The 26,097-nt window shown below is 37.1% G+C and overlaps 3 protein-coding genes across 4 annotated transcripts; 1 reads left to right on the top strand and 2 right to left on the bottom strand.

Annotated features, from left to right (window-relative positions):
- Nucleotides 1-300: 300 nt before the first annotated feature.
- LOC141781093 (B-cell receptor CD22-like) lies at nucleotides 301-8,128 on the bottom strand. Of its 2 annotated transcripts, XM_074656615.1 has the most exons (11): nucleotides 7,644-8,128; nucleotides 7,224-7,568; nucleotides 6,883-7,140; nucleotides 5,697-5,954; nucleotides 5,384-5,477; nucleotides 3,758-3,812; nucleotides 3,310-3,440; nucleotides 3,156-3,226; nucleotides 2,083-3,073; nucleotides 1,711-1,817; nucleotides 301-1,549 (listed from the first exon to the last, which is right to left on the bottom strand). In XM_074656615.1, exons 1-9 carry the CDS (start codon nucleotides 7,690-7,692, stop codon nucleotides 3,060-3,062), a joined length of 1,275 nt encoding a protein of 424 aa, XP_074512716.1. In that variant the 5' UTR covers nucleotides 7,693-8,128; the 3' UTR covers nucleotides 301-1,549; nucleotides 1,711-1,817; nucleotides 2,083-3,059. The 2 variants fall into 2 exon arrangements, with proteins under 2 accessions (XP_074512716.1, XP_074512717.1); XM_074656616.1 differs by lacking the exon at nucleotides 7,224-7,568 and having other exon boundaries at nucleotides 7,644-8,127.
- A 1,979-nt stretch (nucleotides 8,129-10,107) lies between these two features.
- On the top strand, nucleotides 10,108-12,589 carry LOC141781092 (neuropeptide B-like). The gene is made up of 2 exons (XM_074656614.1): nucleotides 10,108-10,422; nucleotides 12,186-12,589. The coding sequence occupies exons 1-2, from the start codon at nucleotides 10,165-10,167 to the stop codon at nucleotides 12,312-12,314; spliced, it is 387 nt and encodes a 128-aa protein (XP_074512715.1). The 5' UTR covers nucleotides 10,108-10,164; the 3' UTR covers nucleotides 12,315-12,589.
- Nucleotides 12,590-12,700: 111 nt separating this feature from the next.
- LOC141781091 (guanine nucleotide-binding protein G(o) subunit alpha-like) lies at nucleotides 12,701-24,937 on the bottom strand. The gene is made up of 10 exons (XM_074656613.1): nucleotides 24,788-24,937; nucleotides 24,147-24,282; nucleotides 23,960-24,051; nucleotides 23,789-23,881; nucleotides 22,512-22,672; nucleotides 20,010-20,138; nucleotides 17,158-17,287; nucleotides 16,944-17,015; nucleotides 14,897-14,984; nucleotides 12,701-13,280 (listed from the first exon to the last, which is right to left on the bottom strand). Exons 1-10 carry the CDS (start codon nucleotides 24,824-24,826, stop codon nucleotides 13,087-13,089), a joined length of 1,134 nt encoding a protein of 377 aa, XP_074512714.1. The 5' UTR covers nucleotides 24,827-24,937; the 3' UTR covers nucleotides 12,701-13,086.
- Between the last annotated feature and the right edge of the window lie 1,160 nt (nucleotides 24,938-26,097).

The following is a 26,097-nucleotide window of genomic DNA, read 5'->3' as shown; positions in this document are numbered from 1 at the left end:
GTGGAAGCGGTGCTCTAAAAAACAATTAGTCACCTAAGTCATCTTGCTGAAACACCTATCTTGAGTGTTTCAGGGTTCATTTTGTACTGCTGCGTTACCATGGTAACTCGGACTGCTCTACCAGGGTCAGGAGTGTGTTACATTCAGGCTGTCAGATCCAAACTAGGTATTGGAATATTGAAATAAGAGTAAGAGAAGCTGTATGGAGGGTGTTAACTGTTTAAACATATCTAAAGGTTTCATCAAAGAGAAAAAAAAAAACACAAGGTAAGATTTATATTTTTAATGCATGTTATTGTACTTCCCTACTTAAGTTGCTTTCTGGCGCTCTGTGTTTTACAAATTATAGATGCTCTTGTTTTGTGGTTTTGACAGTTAATTTGCAATCTGTGTCTTTAGTTCCTGAGGCTCTAAGGAGTAGCTTACTAAAATATATTATATACAGGAATTGCCACAGGTTCAACAGGCCGTCAACAGATGGAAATATGTGAAATAAATTAAATACAGACATTTATGTGAGATGTACATATAATAAACAAATGAGATAAAAACTTAAATATTGTACAGCGAAACAGTAAAAAGACATTTTTCAGGGGAAAACTGAACTAAAAGTGAATGTGAAACAAGGTAATGCATGAGTCATTGACCCTCTGAGACCCGCGGGAATATTTCTTTTTTTAAACTTGACCTCACTGTATAAAACGACCTCTGGTGACCTCTAGGATAATCACAGCCTCATGAAACTTCACAGCCACAAACTAGAGACCTAGATCATTCAGAGGATGGAAGGCTTTCCAAGGTAGATTAATAATAAGGGGGTTTCTGAGCAGTTTCCAGAACAGAAATGCTTGCTATCTAATTCCCAAAAAATGCAATTCTTGCAGAAATCTCAAAATGTTAAAAGATTTTGATCCCAAATCACAGCATGGCTTTTTCTATGGTGTTCCTCAAGGTTTTGATGTCTTAACGTGGTATTTTGGAGGGATTATTGATCATTTTGATCAATTCTCAGGTGGTAATAAATGTTTAAATTTAGCACCAAATCTGTGTAACAAATGGTATCAATCCAAAAATTGCAAACACTATCATATACTTCTATCATTATGTTCAGAGCCTGATTTATGACTGGAACAACTACTCTGACTGAGCTGCATCTCAAATTATAATCTTCAGGTTCTCAGCTTTCAGATTATGTACACCACTTCTATGTGACATCTACTGTTGACCTGCTATTTCCCCCTAAAGACCCCCTGTACCCGCCTAAAAAAGACAAAAATGGGTCTAAGTGGGTCTCTTAAGGTTAAACAGGTTATTTGCCTTCAGTGTTGATCTTAATCTTCGACTGCAAACCTTCACTGAACATCCAGTTGACTCTTGTGACGGTGACCTTCCTTCAGTTTGATCAACAAGACTTAGTGTTGATAGGAGAAAATGTGTTTTTGTAAAAGTCTGTGATATTTTGGCACATTTCGTTTCCTGTTCGTGCAAAACGGCATGTGCTCGTTGTCAAATTCAAGTTTCAATATGTGAAGGGTTCAGCAGTCGGTCCCTGAAAATGAAAGACGGAAAAAAATGCTGTAAATCACACCTTAGTCATCAGTGTGGGAGTCCATCTGCTGCTTCCTGCAGGTGATCCAGTTGATGACATGTGCCTCTAATGCAACATAAATTATGATTTGAAACATCTGTAACAGTAAATAAATATTTCACCTTTGACTTCCTCTCTGGGTAAAAGTCAACAGCTGCATAGATGTGTTTTAGTGCTGCTCCTCTCTATAGCTTTTGTCACAAACAGGCCGGTTGACGTAGTCTGTGTTCTGAATAACAAATGACTAATTAGTGTAGAACAATATCCTGCTCTAACATTCAGTTCTCCCTTTATGTTTCTACTGTAAACTATTGCGTGACCTTCTACCTACGCAACAAAAACAACCTCAGGATGTGGGTTCAACTTGCCTCTAATAACCTGCTTAACCTGTTTGCAGACAACCTCAGAGCTTAACCTGTAACGCACTGCTCTAGTTCACGTACAAAATGAGAACACATTAGAACCATAATAACTTTGAAATAGTCTATAATCACCTGTATGTCCTCCTCACTGTCAGTCTCTGGTGCTCTGGTCCTTTTTTCTTGAGTCTGAAACACATAAACAGACGTTTGAACCTCATCACACGATCGTTGTATGTGAGATATAATAGTGATATAGTGATGAAATACAGCTTACCTTCTGATGGCGATCCCGTAGCACAGGTTTACAGTTGGGAACATGATTTTAGACAACTCTTGAGATGCTCAGGAATTAAAGACAACCAAAAGTAAATTCATTTCCACAGTGCCAAAAGCACAAATTAGGAGTTTATGTGATTTGTAAAACACGCAGCACCAGATAGTGTGTGCACATCCATGCCCCAGAGGAAAGAAATACAATAACATTAAAACACACAATTATGTTTTTTTAAGGTTTGATCATTTGACATTAATTTTGGTTGCCAGCAGACTTCATCCTTCTGTGAGAAGAGGAGAACAATTAAATGCCACACTCAACTTATGAATAAATACCCGCACAGCCAACAAAATAATTGCAACAGTAGAGAAATGATTCACGAACCAGTTCCCTGAACAGCATCTTTAATTTCCCATTAGATTACTTTCTGATGCCAAGCCACACAGAGAGCACAGGCTGATGGCTGACTTCATTTTAAATGTTCCAAAAGCCAATTTCTTAATATCTCTTAAAGCTTTTCGTTAATTTGTACCTTCATGGAGACGCCAAATATGCACAAAATATGCAAAAAAAACAAAAACTCTGTTTTGGTTGATGACTCTTTATGATATCTTTTCTTTTGAGTTATTGAGGAAGATGTGTTCAAATGTGTTGCTTTTGATATTTTTATGTTTTCTTGTTTGGATTATAATATGTATCTTTACTGCAATGCATTTGTACATTTTACAGATCTGTTAAAATCAACCAAAAAATACCCTCAAAACACTGTGTCACACTTATTACTGCAAAACGCTGTGTGTGTTGTCAAATCAGGGCGGCTCAATATATGAAGGGTTCAACGGTTGGTTCCTGGAAAAAAAAGAACAAAAATGTTTAGCTGTTTTATGCAAATAATCATTCATTACATTTGTAAGTATTTCCTGAGTTGTACCTGCACGCACTGTGATATAAGTCACAAATGCATTAACGTCATCATCACTGTGGGAGTCCATCTGCTGCTCCCTGCAGGCGAGACAGTCCATCAGTACATTCAAAGTGCCTCCAAATGCAAAAAAATGATGAAATAAAGTGAAAAAACATCTCACATGTTTGACTTTCTGTTGTTGTTGTTGAAGTATACAGATGTGTAGACGACCTCTTCTCCTCCTCCCTCAGGCTGATTCCTCTCTTGTGATTGGTTATTGTCACAGGCGAGCCAGTTGACGTAGTCTGTATTCTGCATACAAGCATAAAGAAATATAGTTCAGTTAGTGTAGAACAATGTCCTCCTCTCACATAAAAATCTGCCTTTATGTTTCTATTATGAGCTCCTGTTTCACCCACACAACAACAACAACAACAACAACAACAACAACAACCTCTGCGTTCTTGCATCTGACGCCCATCATGGGATCTGTCAGCTAGACTTACAGTAGGATGTGGGTTTGACTTGTCTTTCACCTGCTTCAGTTGCAGATAATCTGTGAAACCAACAGCTCTAATTGTAATATAGACTAGAGTGTACTGTCTAGGATGTAGGACACGAAAGGTCACCTGTATGTCCTCCTCACTGTCGCTGTTTGATGTCCACGTTCTTTTTTTGTGGAGTCTGAAACAGATAAACAGAATCACAACATAAGACATAACATTATATATAACAGCAGACGCCTGAGCAATGAATAACACGTTGCAAGGATCTTATTTGTGGTCATAAATTCTGTCACATCAGGCCATGTTTAACGAAAGCCAGGAGATGCTTTCGATCCACGGCGTCTTTTGCTGACGAGACTTCAGTTAATCTGAGGGGCAATTACTTACTTCATTTAATATCAACATCTGTATTTGCATGCATATGTTTATATTTATGACATTGATGGCTTCACCCATCTGTTAAAGTGATGGGCTTTTTTTCAGTCAGCCATAGGTGATGTTTATGTTAATGTTACTCACAGCTTTATTCAGACATACAGTAACAAGAACATTTACGGTATGAGCAGCATGCTTGCGCGATATTTGGCAAGAGGGAGTGAGGAGCAGAGAGCAAATACTTCACTACATTTCAGGGGGCAATATTATAGCCTCCACTATACTGTATGCATTTCACAGACACTGTTAGGCTACTAATTGCTTTGCAGATTAAAGGCTCTGCACACCCACACAGCAGTTTTCAATGACTATGGCTGATTGGACCTCTAGGCAGGTGTACATTAGGTGGAGCAATGCTGCACTAATTAGGCAACATAAGTGAAAACACCTGTGTGGTTGGACTACAGTACAGGTGTGCAGGGCCTTTAACACTTAACGTACTGTACAAAGTATATGATACCTTTATGAATATGATGCCTTACCACTGATTAAACTACCAAACAGTATGATAAGTAATTAGCTCCTCCTCCATCTCGACCAGCTACAACATTTAAAAGTTACTTATACTTAAAGGTCCCATATCATGCTCATTTTAAGGTTCACACTTGTATTTTGTGTTTCTACTAGAACATATTTACATGCTTTAATGTAGAAAAAAAAACTTTATTTTTCCTCATACTGTCTAATATAATGTGCCTGTATTTACCCTCTGTCTGAAATGCTCCGTTTTAGCTCATCTCAACAGAATTATGTTGCTAGGCAACAGCTTGGGTCCATGTTTACTTCCTGTCAGCTGATTTCATTCACATACACTGCAACAGGAAATAAACTGCAACACATTTAGTATGTTTACGTTTAAAACTGTGAAATGGTCTAAATATTGTATATTTGTGACATCACAAAATTACAAAATTCCTGACGGCTTGTTTCAGTTTCTAAATATGGGCTGTGTGTATTTCTCCATGGATTGAGCGTTTCGATTTCACAGTATTTATATAGCACTTAAATTTGCTTTATTATAAAAAAGACATAAAAATCTCACTTTTTACAATATGGGACCTTTAAATCTATCTGAAGTTCAAATCAATAATGTATAATAGTCTAATACCCTGACAGGGTCCATTCTGCATAATGTGTATTTTTTACTTTTGATACTTTAAATAATGTTTTTCTGATAATACTTAAATAATTTTACTTTGGTACAACTTGAATGCAGGACTTTTACTTGTAAACACATATTTAATATTACTACTTAAAGCACCTGTCCGCCACCGGAGGGGTACATATCTGAACCAGGCTTTAAATACAGCTTACCTTCTGAAGCCGATAACCGTGATCACAATCAGAAGCACAGCAACAGCAACAGCAGCAATGATGAGTACATCTCTGGTAAATGTTGCCCAATATGCTGTGAAATAAAGGTAGAGTGTTAGAGCTGTTTTAATAGACAACATAATTAACAAAAGTGATTAATTCAATTAACCCCAAAGTTCTGTTTGGGGTCCATTTTCTTAGTCTGTGAATGACATTTTGACATAAATAAATAAATATCTGTTCATGCATATCCTGACACATGGCTGATGTGCAATTATTACCATTATTTTTCAATATCAACAATATTACTTACATTTAATCGTTAAAGTCACAACAGAGGAGTTTTGGCTTCCATGTTTGTTGGTGGCGCTGCATAAATACTGGCCACTATCACCAGGGAAGAACACAGGCTGGTGTCCAACATCCATAATATCATCATCATCATGTATTTTAAACCAAGTATAGTTCTCCACTGGGGGGTTTGCATGGCTGCTGCAGATCAGGGTGACGTTGCTGTTGGCTTCTACCTCCGTCGATGGTCTGACAGACACTGATGTGTTCTTGGGGCCATCTGAAAGAAAACTGTTAACTGTCAGAATCATGTGGCAAACTCTCAAACTGGTACACGCTAAGCAAAAAAATCTGTAAAATAACAGACAAAGTACTGGCAGCTCATTACCCGGACTTTGTACAATAATTAAAAAACAGAAACTGTGTGCCCACAGTTAAAAAAACTAAATATTTTCTATAATTTAATGGTGTACCTACAGTAAAAAAACTGAACATTTTCTATAATTTGACGGTGTATCTATAGTTAAAAAAACTGATTATTTTCTAAAATTTAATGATGAATATCTAGTAAAAAACAGAACATTTTTCTATTATTTAATTGGGTATCTATCATTAAAAAAACAGAATATTTTCTATTATTCAATGGTGTATTTATCGTAAATATATATATATATATATTATTTAATGGTGTACCAACAGTAAAAAACAAGACATTTCTATTATTTAATCCATATAGTGAAAATACAGGACACTTTCTGTTATTTAATAATACACCTACAGTATAAAAAACGCAAATGTTAAATAAATAGGTTAAATAACAGAAAAATGTACTGGCAGCTCATTACCCGGACTTTGTCCTATAATTAAAAAACATCAAAATACCAGTTTTTATGGTTTACCTACAGTAAAAAAAAAAAAGAGAAAAAGACAATTTTTGTCTAATTCGAACTTTTGTGTTAGTTAACGGAGTATCTACAGTGATAATTACTCTTGTTTAAAAAATTCAAACAAATATTCTGTGATAAAAACTGTTTTTATTAACTTATAGATCTTTAACAATTCTGTAAAAGTACTGAATTAAAATACAAAGGACACAAACATATTTCCCAAAAGGGAAAAGATTCCTAGTTCCAAGTTTGCCAACTATTACTATAACTATAACAACAATTAATTCTCATTATCTAAAGTGTTGATCTTCCAATACTCACATTCGACATCAATATTTATGACTCCTGAAGTTGTTCCTGTGTGTGTTTTCAGAGAACAAGTGTAGTTTCCAGAGTTTGTGGAGGACACGTTGCTTAAATAAAGTCCAGATCCTTCATTTATAGGTTCTCCATTCTTAAACCAGGTGAAAGCAGATGAAAGATCACCGCCATCACAGCCTCTAGAGCAGGTCAGATTTACAGAGTCGCCTTCCTTCGTTGCTCTGTTTCCATTTGGGTTTGTCACGGAAACATTCGAATCTAGAAGAGCGGAGAAGTACTGCTTCACTTTCAAACTTTACAGATTGAAGTTTCACAACTATATTATGAAAAAGAAAACTTACCAGCAACCTTTAATATTGGGCCATCTCTACCAGTCCATTTGCCCTCTTTGGAGTTAGTTGTAAACCTGAAGACATATTTTCCTGCATCTTTACGCTCCACTTTGTGTATTTTTAAAGAACAATTGTGTTGTCTGTCACCGATACACCGAAATCTTGTGTTTAACTTCCTGTCAGAAATGAAACAGGCCTTGAAATGATGATGAGACTTTACATGAGCCCACATGCATTTCTCCACTATGTGGTCGTCAGGATAGTAAAATGAACAAGGAATGACAACAGACGAGCCGCTCACTGCACAGATACGTTGCTGGTGATAATCCACTTTCCATGTATTGCAGAGAACACCTGAAAAAGACGGATTAATTCAAAATTTGTATTGTTTTAAAAAAACATATAATGAGATGTAAATGTTGTACTTACCAGATAGAAACAGAGACATCAGTGTCCATGCCAAGTTTCTATTTTGCATGTTTCCAGTTAAAAATCAAGTCATCAAAGTTGAAATCAATTCTAAAATGTTTGTAAAAAAGCTCCTTCTTGATGGACTCAAAATACAAAGTGAACGAGTATTTCCTTTTCTTCATCTGCTTCGTCTTGATCGATGTACTGTAAACCCAACTTCCTATAATGGAAAAAGTAAGGCCTTGGTCGCCCTAACAAAGTTCCGGCTTGTGAAAGCAGGTCACATGCATCAAAGACTTTTTACTGTTTGAAAGAGTCGAACCAGTCCCTAAATGGAGAAAACACGCGTCCTGTGCAAGTTTTATGTAGCTTTGTTGTGGTGAAAGCACATATCAGAGTTGTCACACTGACACAACATCCAGTTACCGTGATTGGTGAATAGCTGTTTCAGCATTTTGTATGTTTTATTTTTTTTTATTTTCCATTTTGTACTTTTGGTGGAAGAGATCAGTCAAGTCTCAAATCTCTTATGGTTGTAATGATCGTTGTATCATCTGCTGCATCTGCTTAGATCACGGCATCATCACTCCTTTATCTATTAGCATGCCACCATTGATAAGTTTGGTATATATGATCACTTTAAACAGGCTGTTGCAATGCAATACGAATACAAAATAAACAATGAAAACTTTCTTTTAAAGTAAAGTAACCATAACCTTTTTCAATAACCGAATTGTATAACTACACTGGCCTGGGTCCCCTACTAACGACAGTTTATAATCTACTGTAATTGAACACATCCCTCTAGCCTCTCAAACCCTCACAAGTCATTTTTTGCAAGTCCAAGTCCAAGTTTCAGGTCACAGTGTCCCCATCTCTGGTAAGTGGGGAGAAATGACCCTATCCAGTGTAAATAGTTGTTGTTTAAACACTAAAACAATGTAAAATATTGTGAATGTAAGATTAGCTTTGGGCTGACTGAAAAAGTTCAGAAACAGTGATGTACACAAGAAACGCTGATGCAATTTCCTCTCAATAGCACCGCAACCTGCAGGTACTATCATGCTATTCGTTTTTCTGTTACATTGTCTGTATGAGTCACCTCATGTGCACGTGCTGGGAGCACGTGCACATGAGTAATTCAGAGAGGACCTAGTCAGCTTTTGTGCTTTTTCCCTTTTCCTGTAGTGTGTCATGAATCGTTTTTTGTGCATGTAAAAGGTCTGCAAAGTTACAAAGTCCACGCCAAAGGAAGTTACTCTCCCACACAGAAACGCTGCTCCTGAACTGCCTGAAACGCCTCGCTTGAAGTCCTGCCTTTGCTTCTGTAACATGGTGATGTCCCCAAGTAATACATTTGCATAATACCTGCTTTGCGGCTACTTTGGCATTAGATTGGAGCTGGAGCGGACACCAAAGAGTTTGGTACGGTGGACCAATCAGAGCAGACTGGGCTTTTCAGAGCTCAAATAGAGCGTTTCAGTCAGAGGGTGAAAAGAGGTGCTGCAGCACAGCCGGTATGAGAAAAGTAAGGTGTTTTTTGAACATTAAAGCATGTAAACATGTTCTAGTAGAAATCCAAAGTACTAGTATGCACCTGAAAATTAACATAATAGGTCCTCTTTAACGGTGACAATATTTATTCTATAAATCTCTGTGAATCGAATAAATGTCTCGGGAGTTGTTATTTCACACCATTTATTTTTTCAAGAGTTTTATTTGCCATTTGCACCTATATATAAGTGCATTGGAATTCTGAGCAGTTTACACCGAGTCAGCTTTAAGAAAAGAAAAAAGGTAGAAAAGGCACAAGGTAATTACAATACAAAATAAGTATCACATTCAACTCAACACAATAAATAAATAAATTATTAAAATATAAAACGCCCTCAGTGTGGTCAATAAATAAACTAAAATACCCTCTGCATAGGAACGATACCCCCAGAATACAAATATACAGTATATATATATGCTCCATGACCATTTTAAAAGAACTTGTACCTCTCAAAAATATTAAAAAAATAAATAATTAATATATTTCATACACTTACACAGTGGAAGGCAGCATATTGCACAGTTACATTTACCTGCCGTATTTAATTTCAGGATAACATGGAGACTTATCAGACCTTCATTGGAATAGTTCACCATTAAAAATAAGATTTTATGAGAGAATTTGATGCTTTTTAAGGTCAACATTTATCTCAAATGTTGAGGATAAGGGGATATTTCAGAGAGGAGGACTGGATTTCTCTGAGGTGTGTGTGTGTGTGTGTGTGTGTGTGTGTGTGTGCGTGTGTGTGTGTGTGCGTGTGTGTGTGTGTGTGTGCGTGTGTGTGTGTGTGTGTGTGTGTGTGTGTGTGTGTGTGTGTGTGTGTGTGTGTGTGTGTGTGTGTGCGTGCGTGTGTGTGTGTGTGTGTGTGTGTCTCACCCCCTCCAGAGAGAGGATGATGACAGTGTCCCTCTATAAAGTCTGGAGCAGTGAGCAGTGACAGAGAGGAGGACCATCCATCCAGTCAGAGGTTCCTCAGTGCTCAACATGGAGATCTCTGCTAAACTCCTGCTCCCCATCGTGCTCGTCTCCTTGCTGGTGTCTTGCAGTCCGACGGACGCCTGGTACAAGCAGGTGGCCGGTCCGAGCTACTACTCGGTGGGCAGAGCGTCCGGCTTGCTGTCCGGTATCCGGAGGTCACCGTACGTCCGGAGAGCCGAGGTGGACCCGACAGACAGCGAAGAGGCTGCGACCAACAACGTGTTTCCTGAATTCACCTCGCAGAACTTCATCCTGAAGACGATGGTGAGTCGTTTTTATCAACGCGTAATGGGATGGCTGGCATCTCCATTACGCATTACGCATTACGCATGGTGCAAGAGAGAAATCAGTTTAATTGTTTAACCTGAATATTTTCCATTTCCCTTAAAATTACAAAACATCAGCTATTAGTTATCTTGGAAATAACAGGCTGGAAACAAGTGAGAATACTTTAAGAACATTTCAGATTTTACACAATTATTGTCTAATATTGTACTTTATTGTGAGTTTAGAATGTAGAATAGTATTGTAGGTATAAGAGTCATTCTATAATTAGGGCTACATTTCATGTCAACCAAAAAGTTAAGAAATCCGTTTTTCTTTTTTGATAAATAATCTAGTTGTTACCATAATATACCCCCTAAATGTGCTAAATTCATAAATTCCCAAGCTTAAGCTCTAATGACTTTTTAAATATTTTAATGAAAATAAACATTTGATTCATTATTTTGTCAACTGTGTTAGACAAATGTTGTGTCATATAAAACATGAATGAGGTACTTCACATTTGATAACACATTTGTTTGAACGTTTTTGAGTCTATTCATTAGGGGTTTTAAGGTTGTCTATGTAACTGATTTGAAAATGTGAATTTTGAGCTTCATAATGGACATTTTGTGGGATGCTATCAGGAAGGATGAATATTTTTTTTCAACATAAACCCACATTACACTGAATTTAGAGTTATTCACCATCCTTATGTAAGACTTCCCTCTCTAAAGATATCCCCCATCATTTTTTTGTTAGTTTAGCCAATATTTAAAAAGATTTATGATTTTGATTACACAAATTTAAAACATTACATTAAAACTTTGACAGAATGTTTATGGAAGCTCAAACATAGCAAACGTGAACATTTTTAATCCATAGTTCTTAACAGAAAAAGATTATAAATTCAGATCCTCTGGAGTCGTGATCACTTCAGTCAGGAGGAGCTGTCCAGTCAGCACCACTGAAACTATGCATCACTGTATACGTTGTAAAGAAAGACAGATTTATATGAAGATAAAGATGTATTTAGATCATTACTTAAGTAGCCACAACAATACAAATATTGTATTCAAAATTAGTAGGAAAAAGTGCTCATTATGCAGCAGAACGACCCATGTCAGATTCAATTATTATGCATTATATTCATAAGTGAGTCATAAGTGAAGCCTGTTAATGTAGCTGGTGGAGGTTGAGCTCATTTTAACTACTTTATAAGACGAGACATTACAGGCAAAAACATTGTTTTGGTAAATATTTAGGCTTTTTTGCTTCCATAACATGTCTTCTTTCAGACTAATGGAGAGGAAACGTCCAAAATAAACATTTAGGTGTTTATTTTACTACTTTGTCTAGTACCATCTGTAGATTTTTCCTAAATTCACCAAAAGTTAGCATTAGATAATGCCTCATTTACATATTTAAAAATAACATTTCAGAAAAACTTGGAATACAAAAAAATAGTTCTTAATTTAAGTAATCAAGTTCATGAAGTAAGGAAGTGTGTGGTGTTATCAAAGTACAGAGTGTAGTACTTCCCTCCGAAATGTGGAGTAATAAAATGGAAGCACTAAGGTAGTAAATGTACTTAGCTGTCATTGTGCTGTTATGACATGAGAGCAAATAAATAACTATTGAGATGAGGTCCATATAAATTCTATTGATTAGTGTAATTCTCTGCAGGAATATCAAACATCACACTGTCTGAAGTTCAATTGTTCTAATGTAACGGAATAATTTGTCTGTTTCTCTCCAAACAGCCTGTTTGCATCAAAGACATTACACCAAACCTGCAGAGCTGCGAACTCTTCCAGGAAATCCAAGGTTCATTTAAGTGCAAAGCGGACGTCTTCCTCACTCTGGACTCTGCAGACTGTGCAGGAGACTGAGAGCAGTGAAGCCGACAACTGGGCTGGATGATGATGATGATGAAGACGATGCCTACTTCTTGAAGGCGTGACATTAAAAAAAATAAAATAAAACCTGTACATTTCTAAGTTTAACACTAATGCTGCATTAGATGGAAGATATGCTACTTTTCATTTACCATTTCACCAATGTATTTATTGATTTTATGATGAACCTGTCATCAAATTTTGAGCTGTAAATGTATTAATGTACATATTTGATCTGAGTTTTCATTAATAAATGAATCATATTGCAACCTCTTGTTGAAATTACTGAATGCTAAACACAAGTAAACATGAGTTTACCCATCTTCACTGACAATAACTAAATCAACATGAACGTAATGAACGTGTAACTTGCACAATCATTAGTAATTCATTCAGTTGGTTTATTAGGTGATTTAAACCAGGAAAACTGACAAACTGCATTTTTCCAAGTCATAGTTCAAATGCATGTATTAAAAACAGCTCACTGATAAAAGGATAAATGTGCATGTTAAACATGAAGTTTTATTCTAACTGGAGAAAAACTCCAGTATAACAGGGAAGAGGTATAATAAATAAACAGTATGGACCAGGCGTATCAATAAATATTTTATTTAAAAAGGATTTAAAATAAATTGGGGAAAGTGCAGCCTTATTATCTAAACCTTATTAGCTGCTTAAATTAGTTATTTTAAAATGTGAAAAACAAGAAAACTGATAACATTAAAATTCCAGCACTGAATGACTAAACAATCTTCACAGGAGACTTTTACAGCAGCTGGACAGCTGCTAGATTCACCTTCAGAACCTGCTCTATGACCATGTGGAAGACCAGCTGCACGCTAGCGGTGTCTGTGGCCGTGGTGAAGTGGTGGTACACGGGTTTGTCTGGACTGCTGTTGCTGCATGAGGAGAACATGGCGGTGATGTGGTGGGCTGCAGCGTCCACGTCACGATCTGCACCTGGATGGAGACGAAGGAAGAAAAACGTCAAATCAGGAGAAAGCCGACGGAGTTCAGGGAAGTGAGGAGTCGGTTTAACTACAGTCTAAATTACACTGAGTCTGAATCATTAAAGGGTGGGTCCATTATTATTCTTTTTAGGTTTTTATATAATTCTGTAGCTCCACAGTGGTGTTCCTTGTGTTTTCAAAATCAAACATTAAAATTTTGGTCAAAGTATGTATGCTTTAGCATCAAAATGTTATTTCCCCCGAGCCCTTCTAAAAACTCTTTCCCACATGACCTGACGTAGGTTTCTGCATGATGATGCTGCTACATGTACAGTATATATAGAACCTTATAGTCAGTGTAATAACGTTATATACAGTAACTTAGATGCTGGTCGGCATGCTCCCAATTTGGAGAAGCAGACTGAGTACCAGCACGGAAGCTAAGCCATGTACTGCTGTGTGGACGTCACGCTAGTTCAGATCCGAAAGTCATACGATAACACAAACAAACTAATCAATCAAGGCAGCGATAAACCAGCAACTCCAGTGTTCTGCAAAGCGAAATTACTGTTTTTGTTAATGTAATTTGGTGGCTTTGAAGAGAGCATAGCTAACTGCTTGAGTTCCCGTCGAAAAGGGCAGTCTGATGGCGAGATGAAGCTGTGAAAATATTCTAAATATAGCGTACACTTAAACTGATATTCTTATGTGGCTGCTGCCCGTCCACAGCTGCTTTACCTCGCCTTCAAACAGCCCTTTCCGACGGGGAACTGAAGCCGTTATATCGCTCTCTTCAGAGCCACCAGACTACATTGATAAAAGCAGTAATTTTAGCTCGCAGAACACAGGAGTATACATATAACCCCGTTAACTAACCCTTTCAGTTATTTCCAAACTATGCACAGCTAACTTTGACTCAACTAGTGCTAGCGTTCACATTATTCATAACCTTATTGATTAGCTAACTTTGGTAACCTACGTCGCTGCTTTTTGCTAACGGCTGAGTGGGCGTTTCCATTTGAAAACCTCAGAAAAGGTTGCAGATAAACCTGCCTTAAATATATTTATAAAACAAGAAACTGGCTTCCGGTGACGATCTGTACATAAATTTTCCTCCTCGATCCCCAAATACAATATGACACTTCTCAGTTGCTGTGAATGAGTGTGAAATATGTATGACCATGATCTGGCCAGAATGAAAGATATACACAAACACAAGGACTGTATGTGAAATCTCTGACCAGAAGGAATTCAGATTACCCAACGGACAGACAGGATGCAGTGACCCATCCAGCAAAACAACAAAGAGACACATACAACCAATTCCTTGAGGAGTTTAAGATTGTAGAAAATACCCTCAAGTTGTTACCAAGAGTTGAGCAAGAACTGAAGTATCCCACATCAGCTGTGAAATAAATCGATAATCTATATGTTTTGTTTTTATTAAAGATGAACTGAATAGATTTGAACTTGATCATCGTTGTTTAATTTACTACTTCAACTCCCTTCACTCCCCCAAAACATAATACAAAAGTACGCCATATTCAAAATTCAGACAGAAAATTTGACAGTTCTACCTGCCGTCATACAAACATATATAAAATCAATATATCCTCTCCAACATACCTGTGTAACTGGAAAGGTAAAATCTCAAGTGTCTTCCAGAGTGTAGGATCTTGTCCCAGAAAAGGTCAGTTTTGTTCATAAAGAGGATCTGTAGGAGAGAGATGGCAGTGACAATATTAAAATAACACTCCAGTTGGTGCAGTTTCTCACAACATAACTTATAAATCTAAAAATGTGTCACATTCACTACATTTAAGTATCATTACAAACACAAAACTGTCAAATGCTACATCTAACTTTTGCTTTTTAACATTGTGAAATGCGTCACAAACATTACATATCGAAGTTTGAAAATCTGAAATGACAGCTTCATGAATAATATATTATTGTCTTACTGCTGTATATAAACACAGAGCATCCGCTAGTCTGTAATGAGGACAGTGTGTGTCTCTCAACTCACAAGGGACATCATACAAGTATCCTGCTCAACAGTGAGCCACTGGCTAAGAATATACATCTCCAGAGCCCAAACACACTAATCTACCCTTTTTCTACCAAAAATTAGCACGTACATGTATATGCAGGTTTCTTAAATGGGAAAACTCACTAAAATAGGTGATAGACTCCTGTCTCACTGCCACTGCCATGTTCAACGTCACAAACGGAAAACGGGGTTAGTAAACAGTGAAATTGTTACGGTGGTTACTCTGGTAACACTTCATTTTACAGTCGGCAAATTTCATGGTAATTAGGTGATGATTAGATAATTAAAGAAATTTCAAATAGGTTACTTGCCAATTATCACCTAGTTACTATGCAAGTTGCAGACCTGTAACATTAGGGGTTACCGTTTCTTCCTTTCTACTCTCAAACCAGAGTTGGTGATCATTGGAACCGTGGAAAGACGGTTTTGAGGAGTTTTATTTTGCTTCTGTTGAGGTAAAATGACTGTTGTCTGACTGGAGTCTGGTGGCTTTGAGCAGAGGATATTAATTGTATGTTTTGTACGTTAATAAATTATAATAATAATCCAAATCCCTGTTGACTTTATTTATTATATATTCACTTCAATGCTCGTCACATAACATTGAATCGGAAAAAGGGGCGGGAATTAGCCACCCGGGTGTCATGATTCCATCACTGCCGATCAGAGCCGGAGCCGATAAATACCCCGGAGTCATTTTTCCCAGGAATGAATGCTTAATGGCTACACACAGCATGTGTATCCGACCATGCTTCACACACTACTGGCACTAAAAGCTGGATTCAACATTACTGTAATGTATTAAAAACCCTATTTTTAAGTCCCCTAATGACTTCATGGTACCGTTTGGTGAGGTTCTACAAAGAAAGGAATCTCACCCTGAAAAAATAGAAATACTACAAATAGGTGCAGTCTCTCACCTTCCACTGTTTCAGGTGAAAACAAAACACTGTTGACCTTTTCATTTCTGTAGGTGATTGATTGATTACGGCTTCTCTGCTGGTTGAGTAACGTGTCCGAACACATTTGACGTGCCTTGAAGTAAAGTTGAGACGCTGGTTCACATGATATAGGTGGAAAGTTTTAGTTTGCATCTTCAGTCAATATAGACTTCCACTATTTTATACCACCTCTAAAGCATCTCTTCATACTGCTAATTGAAAAAAACATTCGCCTGCCCAGCATTTAAAACACAATTAACATTTTGAAAATGAGGTAAATGGCCGTAAGATAACCCTCACCCCTTAATGATTTGAGTCAAACAAGTGCAGATATACAATGCTACCAACAAGTCAGCCGACACAAACTCACATTACGAAAGAAATCAAACAAAGTAATTACACCGAGTGCTCGCAGCCAACTCACTACACAGAAATCACCTGCCCCACATCTCAATTAAACTTTTGATTGCTGAATATGTATGTCAGACGCAATCACAGCCAGTTTGTGCCGCGTCACGCTTGACATGAATGATTACCAGAAGCCCCACTCAGCTTTAGTCACCTCCACACATTTAGATGAGCTTTAAAAAAACAGACATGGCACACAAGCAGAGGCAATGAACACAAAACATACCTTATTGTATTCTAAGCATATTCATCTAAAATAAGTGCATAAACTTACCAGTGAGGTGCTCCTGAAGACTGTGTTGTTGCAGATGGATCTAAAGAGTTCAAGACTTTCCTGCAGCCGAATCTAATAAAAAAAGGAAAATATGGAAAAGTAGAAAGAGGATGTCCCAAATTCAGCTAAACTCAGTGTATATTCTGCCAAGTAAGAAAAGAAATGGCATCACATTTTGATTTATGCGATTGCATACGAGTTTTTCATAACATACCCCTGAAGACTCCTCCGTCTGCATCATATCGTAGCTGCTCAGGGCCACGACAAACAACACGGCCTGAATGCTGTCAAAGCAGCTGAGCCACTTCCTCCTCTCACTCCGCTGGCCGCCGACATCATACAACCTGTCAATAATAAGAATAATCAAAAACAACTTCAATTCATTCTTTATTCACCCATCTGGTCACATCTGGACACGATGTTCTTTCACTGGAGAGCTCATGTGTGCTTAGTGCCTAGATCTTTTACTTAAGTAAAAGTATAAATACCACTGTCTAAAAATACTCTATTACAGGTAAAACTCCTGAATTCAGAATGTTACTTAAGTTAAAGTACAGAAGTATTATAAGCCAATGTACTGAAAGTGTCAAAAGTAAAAGTACCCATTATGCAGAACAGCTCCTTTCAAAGTGTTATATTCTCATATTCTGTTTTTATCACTAACACATACATTTTAATGTTGTAGTTCTTCAATTTGGAGTTAATTTAGATACTTTATATACTACTGGTCAGTGTTGCCAGATCCCGCGAGAGAAACAAGCAACCAGGTCAAAAGAAATAAACCCAAAAGAAGCAACTCTCCCCCACACAAAAGCCCAAAACAAGCGACCCTACCTCCCTACCACAATATGAGAGAGAGAGGCAGCCACTTGATCACTTCTATATACATGAATATATTTGGATTGCATGCATTTCATTGTATTTTTGCATCCATTTTTAGCTTGTAATTTTAAATTTTTCTTGTTATAAACTTAAAGAAGTTGAACATTTAATTTAATTTTTGCATTTCATTTCACAGTGTTGACCAAGGCAGAGGGATCTGTGTAATGTACGGATCTTGCAACAAACTAGACTCGTAGCCAATAGAGGAGAGAAACAGGAGCAAGCTCAAATAAGCTACTACACTTTAGAAGCAAGCCAAAAAAAACACAACCTGCAACGACCAATATTTGTAAGCAACTTTTCAGGAAAACAAGCCCAAAGTTGCTTATATTAAACGGACTTGGCAACTATGTACTGGGTAGATTAGTAGTACATTACTGCATCATATCACAAAAGCATATGGTATGTTTTTTTTTTTCTGTAAAAAGTAGCTAGTAGCTAAAGTGTCAAATAAATGTAGTGGAGTAAAAATTGCAATATTTCCCTCTGAGACGTAGAAGTATAAAGTAGCAGAAAATGGAAATACTCAAGAAAAGTACCTCAAAATTTGTACTTAATAAAGTAAATGCACTTGGTTACATTCCACCGCTGCTCACGAGAGTATATGAGTTAATTCAAAACATATTCCCTCATAAATGGCTTTTGGTGTCTCTGGAAAAGTCTCACTACAATCTATACAAACAGTTAGGCCTGTTTTATTCAGAGGCAATATCCTTGATTTTAAATAATATTTCAAACTTATTTCAAATATTGGGGCAATCCATTTCAAAACACGATCTGGCGGTGAAGTGAAGTCGAGGGTCTTGGTGACACAGGTAACGAGTTCCCATTTGGGCCAGACGGTCTCCAGGTGGCTGATTGCAGTACTCATGTCAGAGGCAATGAGGCGTTTATCCTCTGGGTCAACAGTCAGTTTTAACAAGCTGGGGGACAATAAGCCTTAACCGAGGCGTTTGACGGCAGTCGTTTCTGTGCTGCAGAAAAGAAAACCGTCACTCATGACGGCAAGAAGGCGTTTATACTTTTTCAGATCGAGTGGAAGAGAGAGATCAGACCTGTGAACTGAACTGAACATTTTCATCTCTGTAAAGGTTCTCATTTGTCCTGGTCACTGGATGTCTTGTAGTCTCACATCCAAGAAGCTTCAACTGATTGATGAAAATGTCCTCTTGACCAAACAGAAAGTCCAGTTGCTTTAAATCAACTCCTCCACTGGTGTTATGTAAAACTAGAAGGGTTCCCGTGCTGTAAGAGACATGTAGAGTACTCTTTTTATTATTTTTTATTATGACATGCGCTGAATTTATTATAATGTTCTCATAATGTCTGCCTACCTATTACATTATGAACAAAACTTTTATTATGTTACGCACTCAAGGTTTTATTACATTATGTGCCGATTATTACATTATGAGCTTTTATTTCATTTAAGTTATGTGCAGTTATGTTATGAGTTGCTACAACCCCTGATCTACAATATTATTTAATTCAATTTACATACAGTATGTGTCCTTTAATGAAAGATATTTCTTGATGACAAATGATCTAAAAATAAAAAGATGTAAAATTGTCAGATTCTTTTAACGTTTCCCCGAAGTGAAGCCTTTTGATGCAGCTCTAACCGTGAAGAAGCTACAGTAGATGCTACAGTAGATGCAATATTAATGACTTCCTGGTCTGTATGGATTCTGTTTCACAGGGAGAATCATGAATGGATGCTTACTCCGAAAACAAAAAAGGTCAAGGGGGAAAGAGGGTGGGGTTTAAATGTTTCATGCTTCCTCTACTGTATTTGTGTTATTATTCCAGGAATAACCATCCGGTGTGGAGCACCATCAATATTTCATGTCTGAGTCATGCCCGGGCCGCTGCCTCCCTCTCAGCTCAGAAGAGTTCAGCTTTAGTCAGGGACGCTTCAAGAGTTGGTAGTGAGACCGAGTCTCCAGAGGATCAACAAGATGCTTTCTAGGACAGCAGAGTGTAGAACAACTCTATGAACAGGAACTCTGATGGAAAATAAATCTAAATCCAAAAGTCCTCAAAAGACTATAGATCGGGGAACATTGATTTGAAATTGAGTAAACTGGTATTATTGTCGCCCATTTCCCAAAGTAATGTATCGTTGATTAATTCCACACGCAACATCACAATTGAAGCGCTGTTACGCACGCTAATAAGTCTTACCGAAAGGTCATTTCATTAAGTTGAAACTGCGTCTCGATGATGCCACAGGTCCTCAGTCTCACTCTCAGAACGTCTGACTCGGTGGGAACGTATTTGGGAGCAATGATCCGACTCATGTTCTCAAAGAAGCTGGAGAGGGAACAGGAAGAGAACAAGAAACATCACCAACGGATTTCTCACCGGCACGACAGTTTCTGTTGAAGTGTTTAAGTCTGTTTAAAAGACTATGGAAGAAATTCTGCAAATTTATTAGGCGACCCTAATAACATCTATTCTGGAAATGACTGATTTACAAGTTTCAATTCAACTTTATGGCCATTTTGGAGGCTGTAAGTTCTGGTGCAGTTGAATTAAAGTAGAGAATGAGTGGAGACAGCACTGGGAGTTACCAATTTTAAACATTTTACACAAAGTCTGTTCAGAGGTCCTGGGGAGCACTACTGCATACAGTATGTGGGGGAAAAAAGCCTTGTGTGGCTCCAGAGGGAGCTGCTTGAAATCTAATAAAGTGCCTCGAGTGATGTCACTTGGGTCAGCGTCAGTTGGGGCTGAAATCTTCAAGCTTGAAAAAAAAAAAAAATCTGGAGGTGTGGAGTTAGAGCAGTGAGTTTATCTGCAGCGTACTCCTCATCTCTCTGCTTGAGACCAACGGCTCGAGGCTGCGACGGTTGTGATGGTCCCCCGGTGTGTTTACTCATTATGCGTTTGTGTCTCTTTAATGCAGCAGGTCGGCTGCATGGAGGCTCACCTGGGCCCGGTGCTCTCCTGCTATAAAGCTATACATTATGTTTTTACATGTCAACTGCAGCCTTTGTATGCATGTATAAAAATGTGCTATATCTTACCGTTTTGCCCAATGATGCCAAAAATATACTGTCTATTGCCACTAACAATTATTTTGTAGCGTCAATATACGGGCAAAAGAAAATGTTTACCACGTCAAAGTGAGACATGTCCAGTTGTGTAATTTGTTCTTTCAATTATCTACAGTTTGGCTCTGCACACAAGTTAAATTGTCTGCATAAATGTAAGTTGATTGATCGCATGACAAAGCATTTCTATGTAACTCTACCTGTTGATTTCCATTTCTAAATGTTCCATCTCTCTACTGCAGTGACTTCCATAAGACTGATCAGAATGGATTTCTAAAACAGGTTTCATCAATAGTTAACTTCCTGTAACAGTTCAGTTCATGCCAAGGCTAATGTCCGAGAAGTCATTTTACATGTTGAGGTGCCTTCAGGTGCCGGGGGAAGTCAAAGTGTGTCACGACACGGTCTAATCCAATACTTCTGGAGGGAGAAATCAATGTGGGGTCCAGCAGAGTGAGAAGACTGCAAGACAGCCAGTTGAGTTTTCTCATCATCCTGCAGCCCCCACCCAAAAAACGTATCGAGCTCCGATAATGAAGCTGTCACATCATCTTTCTCAGTCTGGCTAACCGGAGTACCTTTTAATAAATAAATAATTAATAATGCCATTTAGCAAAATGTATTCCACACTTCACAGTTAATGATCCACACTTCAGCTGATGATGCAACAAACACTCAGGATCTATGCAGAGTGGTGCGTTAGGATTTTATGACAATTTTTTTGTTTTGATGAACAATTGAAAGGGCACAACTGCTGAAGGACAGCGACTGGAAAAAACAGCTCTTCCCACATAAATATAAAAATGTCCCACAAAAAAACACACGAACGTAACTTGCAGTTAGTTAAAGCCTTAAATTAAAAAAAGCTAGAGATTCAATAAAACCTACAGTAATTCCTCTCACATAATGATTCTGTTTGACTTCTTACTCATTAAACAAGACTCTTTAATCAAGTCTGTTTCATCTGCTCCACCCTAATACCCACCTTCCTTGATATCTGCAAACAGTGCTTTTTAATTTGGTCCCAATTAAGCCTCCTTTTGCACAAATGTCACAGGAATCATTTCCTGAAGACGAGTTTATCTTCACACTTGCTTTCCTGTTGCGATAAGATGTGACGGCACGAATGGGGGGGGATAGTAAATCACAAACATCGTCTCCTGAATAGTTTTGCTGCAACCTTTAATTCATTTTGGTTTTGTATTTTATTTAATTGTATTATCTATTTATTTTATATTCAGTTTTATTTACTTTTTAAGAAATGTAATATATATTTATTTGTTTTGATTAGTTATATTTATTTATTATTAATATTATTATTAATAATAATAATAATAAAAATAATGTATATTTCTTATTTATTTTTACTTTATTTATTATCATAATTATTTTGTATTATTTATTATTATTACCATTTTTCTCCTCCTTTGTGTTTTAATAGTTTTTTTTCAATTTACAGTTACTATCTGTTATCATATGTATATATTACTTTATTTGTTATGGTTTAGGTTGTTGTAATTTTTAATCAAGGAAACAATAAAAAGCATGATTTAAAAAAAAAGATGCAACGACACGCTTATTACTGGGCAATTTCCACGTACATTTCCCACCTTAAGGCCATTTTACTCACTAGAGTGCAGAGTCATTCAGCTCAAACTCGTAACCTCTGGCTGCAGCTAGTCGGACCCCTTGGTCGGCCAAAAGCGCATAGATGGCGTGAGCCACGAAAGGAAGCAGCTCCTGGTCGTCTCCCAAACACTGACTGCAGGACAGGATGGAGCGGGCATACCGCTACAGTAAAACAGGACAAAATATCATCAGAACAGGACACTATATATAAATATATTCAAAGTAAATGAGTAAATGTGATGTTTTCTCCCCCAAAACCAGTACCTGCAATGGGCCGGTACTCACCAGTACCGAGTACAGGCACTTCTGATATTTGTCCACAAGTTACTTCTTACTTTCAAATTTTTTATTGATGCGTGTATAATGTGAAAACGGCACCAAAATCAATATTGGGAAAAAAAGGGTACACAACACCAGGGGAATGTAAGGATGACAAAGAAAGCAAAAAAAAAAATAACAAAACACAATGAACCAATAGAACAATCCCCCAACCATGCTCGTCAAGCTCCCCATGAAAATAATAACAATGAAAGACAGGGATTTAAAAAATAAATGGGTAAATAGATAAATGAAATTAGATAAATCTAAATCAAATAAAAATAAATAAATACCATAAAAATATAATATAATTAAAAAAAAAAAAAAAAATTTAATTAAATAATAATCCTTACTTCTAAGGGTAAAACACCTGCATAACTGCATCTCTGTGTAAACACATATCTATCTTAAAGCTGAGAAAACAGCACTGAAAAATGACTTTGTATTCAATCTCATTATCCAAATTAATCTGTAGGCCAACAGATATAATTTTTTAATATTTTTTTGGGGGGGTTCTGTAGCGTATATGTAATATATTTGTGTACAATTTATTTTGTAGCCTATCAATAGCTACATTCAAAGTATTTATTAACCAAATATACATTTATGTGGAAATGTATGTCATATGTAGGCCTAATATGTAATGAAATACATACAAAAATACATTTAAGGTGGTACCAAGATACAGTATATGCATAAATATATAAGACACATGCGATGATCATGTCATGCAACCACTGAATTAGGGTACCGTCAACTGTTATTGTCCAATTCAAGCACTAAAACTAAAAGTAATGCACTGCCTGAAGGTCCAAATGGATCAATATGTGGTGCTTTGCAACACAACGTGACGTATTACAGGTGAAGACTGACATCTAGTGTGACAAAGAGGGGCTGCAATGAAAAGGTGGGTTACCACAAAGCTGAAACTTTATTTTAAACTGCATCATCTCTCCTCACCTTGTTGTTCATGTTGGCGAGGTTAATCCTCAGCATGCCCATTCCATGGAGAACCATCTTCACGGAGGTCACCAGGTTGTCCAGGACTGCAGGCTGTGGAGGGAATGACAGTCGAACCTTTTGTCACTGCTTAAAATAAAATGCATTGTTTGCTTCACAGTTGTCCAATACCTTAAAACTCATGAGCTCCTGTGTGGAGAAGCCGTGACTGTGGATTATCCTAATCTGTCTGATCAGCGTGCTCTTTCCACTCTCTGCAGCTCCTGAAACAAAAACACACACACACACAAGACAGAGAAATTCAAAATGTTAAATACTTCAGTGAAACCTGAAAGTCATGTAAACACATTTAACTTACCGAGCATGAGGATTTTCATCACATTCATCTCAGTCCTGGCATGTTCACAGAGGTCTTGCTCTATTCTAGAGCTCCGGAGTTTGGCCCTTTTGCCCTCCTCTGTGACGTCCAGGCGCAGACACATTCCCATGCACATCTGGGGAAGAGTTCACAGTTTTTACATGGATGCTTTGGGACTATTAGTAAAGCACTGACTGCAAAAAAAAAAATTATTCCCACATAGTTAATAACATTTCATAAACAATTAAGTTTTATTAAATCAATTTAAAATACAAAGCAAACCAGAAATTGCAGATGACATTCATCTTAACAGACAAACACATGTCCCCAAGCACTCAAACATATCATAGAAGTATGTTAATGTCATTTTTTTTAATATTCTGACTAGTTCAAAAGAAGTTGTATATTTTTCCTCCCATAATGGTAGGTTAGTTAGTTTTATTCTACTAGATTTTGTAACATAAAATGACTTATAAACATCCACAAACGTCCTTAAATTAAGAAATAAGTTACACTTAGCAACCTAAAAGGATTAATCCATAAATCAACTCAGACTTGGTGAAGACTAAACCTTGCATATTTTAGGTCATTGTTTAAATGAGTTGAATGAATGTTGTATATAATATATATATATATTATACCTGCAGTGGAGTTGGCAGTATATTAAGACAGCAAAACATCACTCTGCTTTTGTTCTGCACGCTGGTGTCGTTGAATAAACAGCCTGAAGTTCTGCAAACAAACACAGTTAGCAACACAAGGAAGAGCTAATTAGCTTAATTAGAAGCACGTGTGTGTGGCCTGTTTTTAAAAACCAACAGGGACAGGAAGAACGCCTTTTCCTTCAAAATAAGAGCACAATTCACTTAACAAGTGTGGTGACCATAGACCAGGGGTCAGCAACCTTTACTGTGAAAAAGAGACATTTTTTGGTAAAAAAATAAATTAAAGAACTCTGTCTGGAGCTGCAAAACATATTTGAGCCTCATAATGAAGGTAACACAGCCCATTGAGTCTAATGCCGTGAGGACACAAGTCCAAATGAGAGGCAGGGCATTGAAGAATCAACTCAGGAGATCGGCTGCTGTCTATTCAGCAAATTTAGTGTGATTGTTCTGGAAATGTCTTTCAATTTCACTTTTTTGTTGTAGAATCTGTCCACACACTATTACATTTCCCTGAGACTTTTCTTTTTTGGGGGATTTGGAATACATAGCTAGCCTACTGAGGTATTAAGGCATGGTTAAAATTAGAGGATAAGGCGCCGGGCCGTAGACATACTTAGGCTAGTTTAGTTGACTGAAATGATAACTTTTTTTTATTGGAAGTATAGGCTACATATTTTTTACAATTCGAGAATGTAAGAATCACTTTACAATAATGATAAATGAAAATTAAAATGTAAAATAAATAAATGTTATTCATTTTCATATCATTTTTGTAAAAAGTCACTGGAAACCACTGGACAGGGTCTAAGAGCCGCATGCGGCTCCGGAGCCACAGGTTGCTGACCCCTACTGTACCATAGACTGTATTCGGGCTGCACCAAACAAATATTTTCATTGTCGATTAATCTGTTGATTATTTTCTCAATTAATCAATTAGTTGTTTGGTCTATAAAATGTCAGAAAATGGTGAAAAATGGCGATCAGTGTTTCCTAAAAATGACGTCATCAAATGTCTTGTTTTGTCCACAACTCAAAGAGATTCAGTTTACTGTCATAGAGGAGTAAAGAAACCAGAAAATATTCACATTTAAGAAGCTGAAATCAGAGAATTTAGACTTATTTGTCTTAAAAAATTACTCAAACCGATTAATCGATTATCAAAATAGTTGGCTATTAATTTAATAGTTGACAACTAATTGATTAATCAATTAATCATTGCAGTTCTGGACTGTATATAGAGCCTAGTCTAAAGATATTAGAAAACTTACTCAGCACATCAGTTG

This window comes from Sebastes fasciatus, chromosome 13 (genome assembly GCF_043250625.1).
Source record: "Sebastes fasciatus isolate fSebFas1 chromosome 13, fSebFas1.pri, whole genome shotgun sequence".
NCBI lineage: Eukaryota > Metazoa > Chordata > Actinopteri > Perciformes > Sebastidae > Sebastes > Sebastes fasciatus.
The sequence above is the reverse complement of the archived record's forward strand: the minus strand, read 5'-3'. Positions and strand labels throughout refer to the sequence as shown.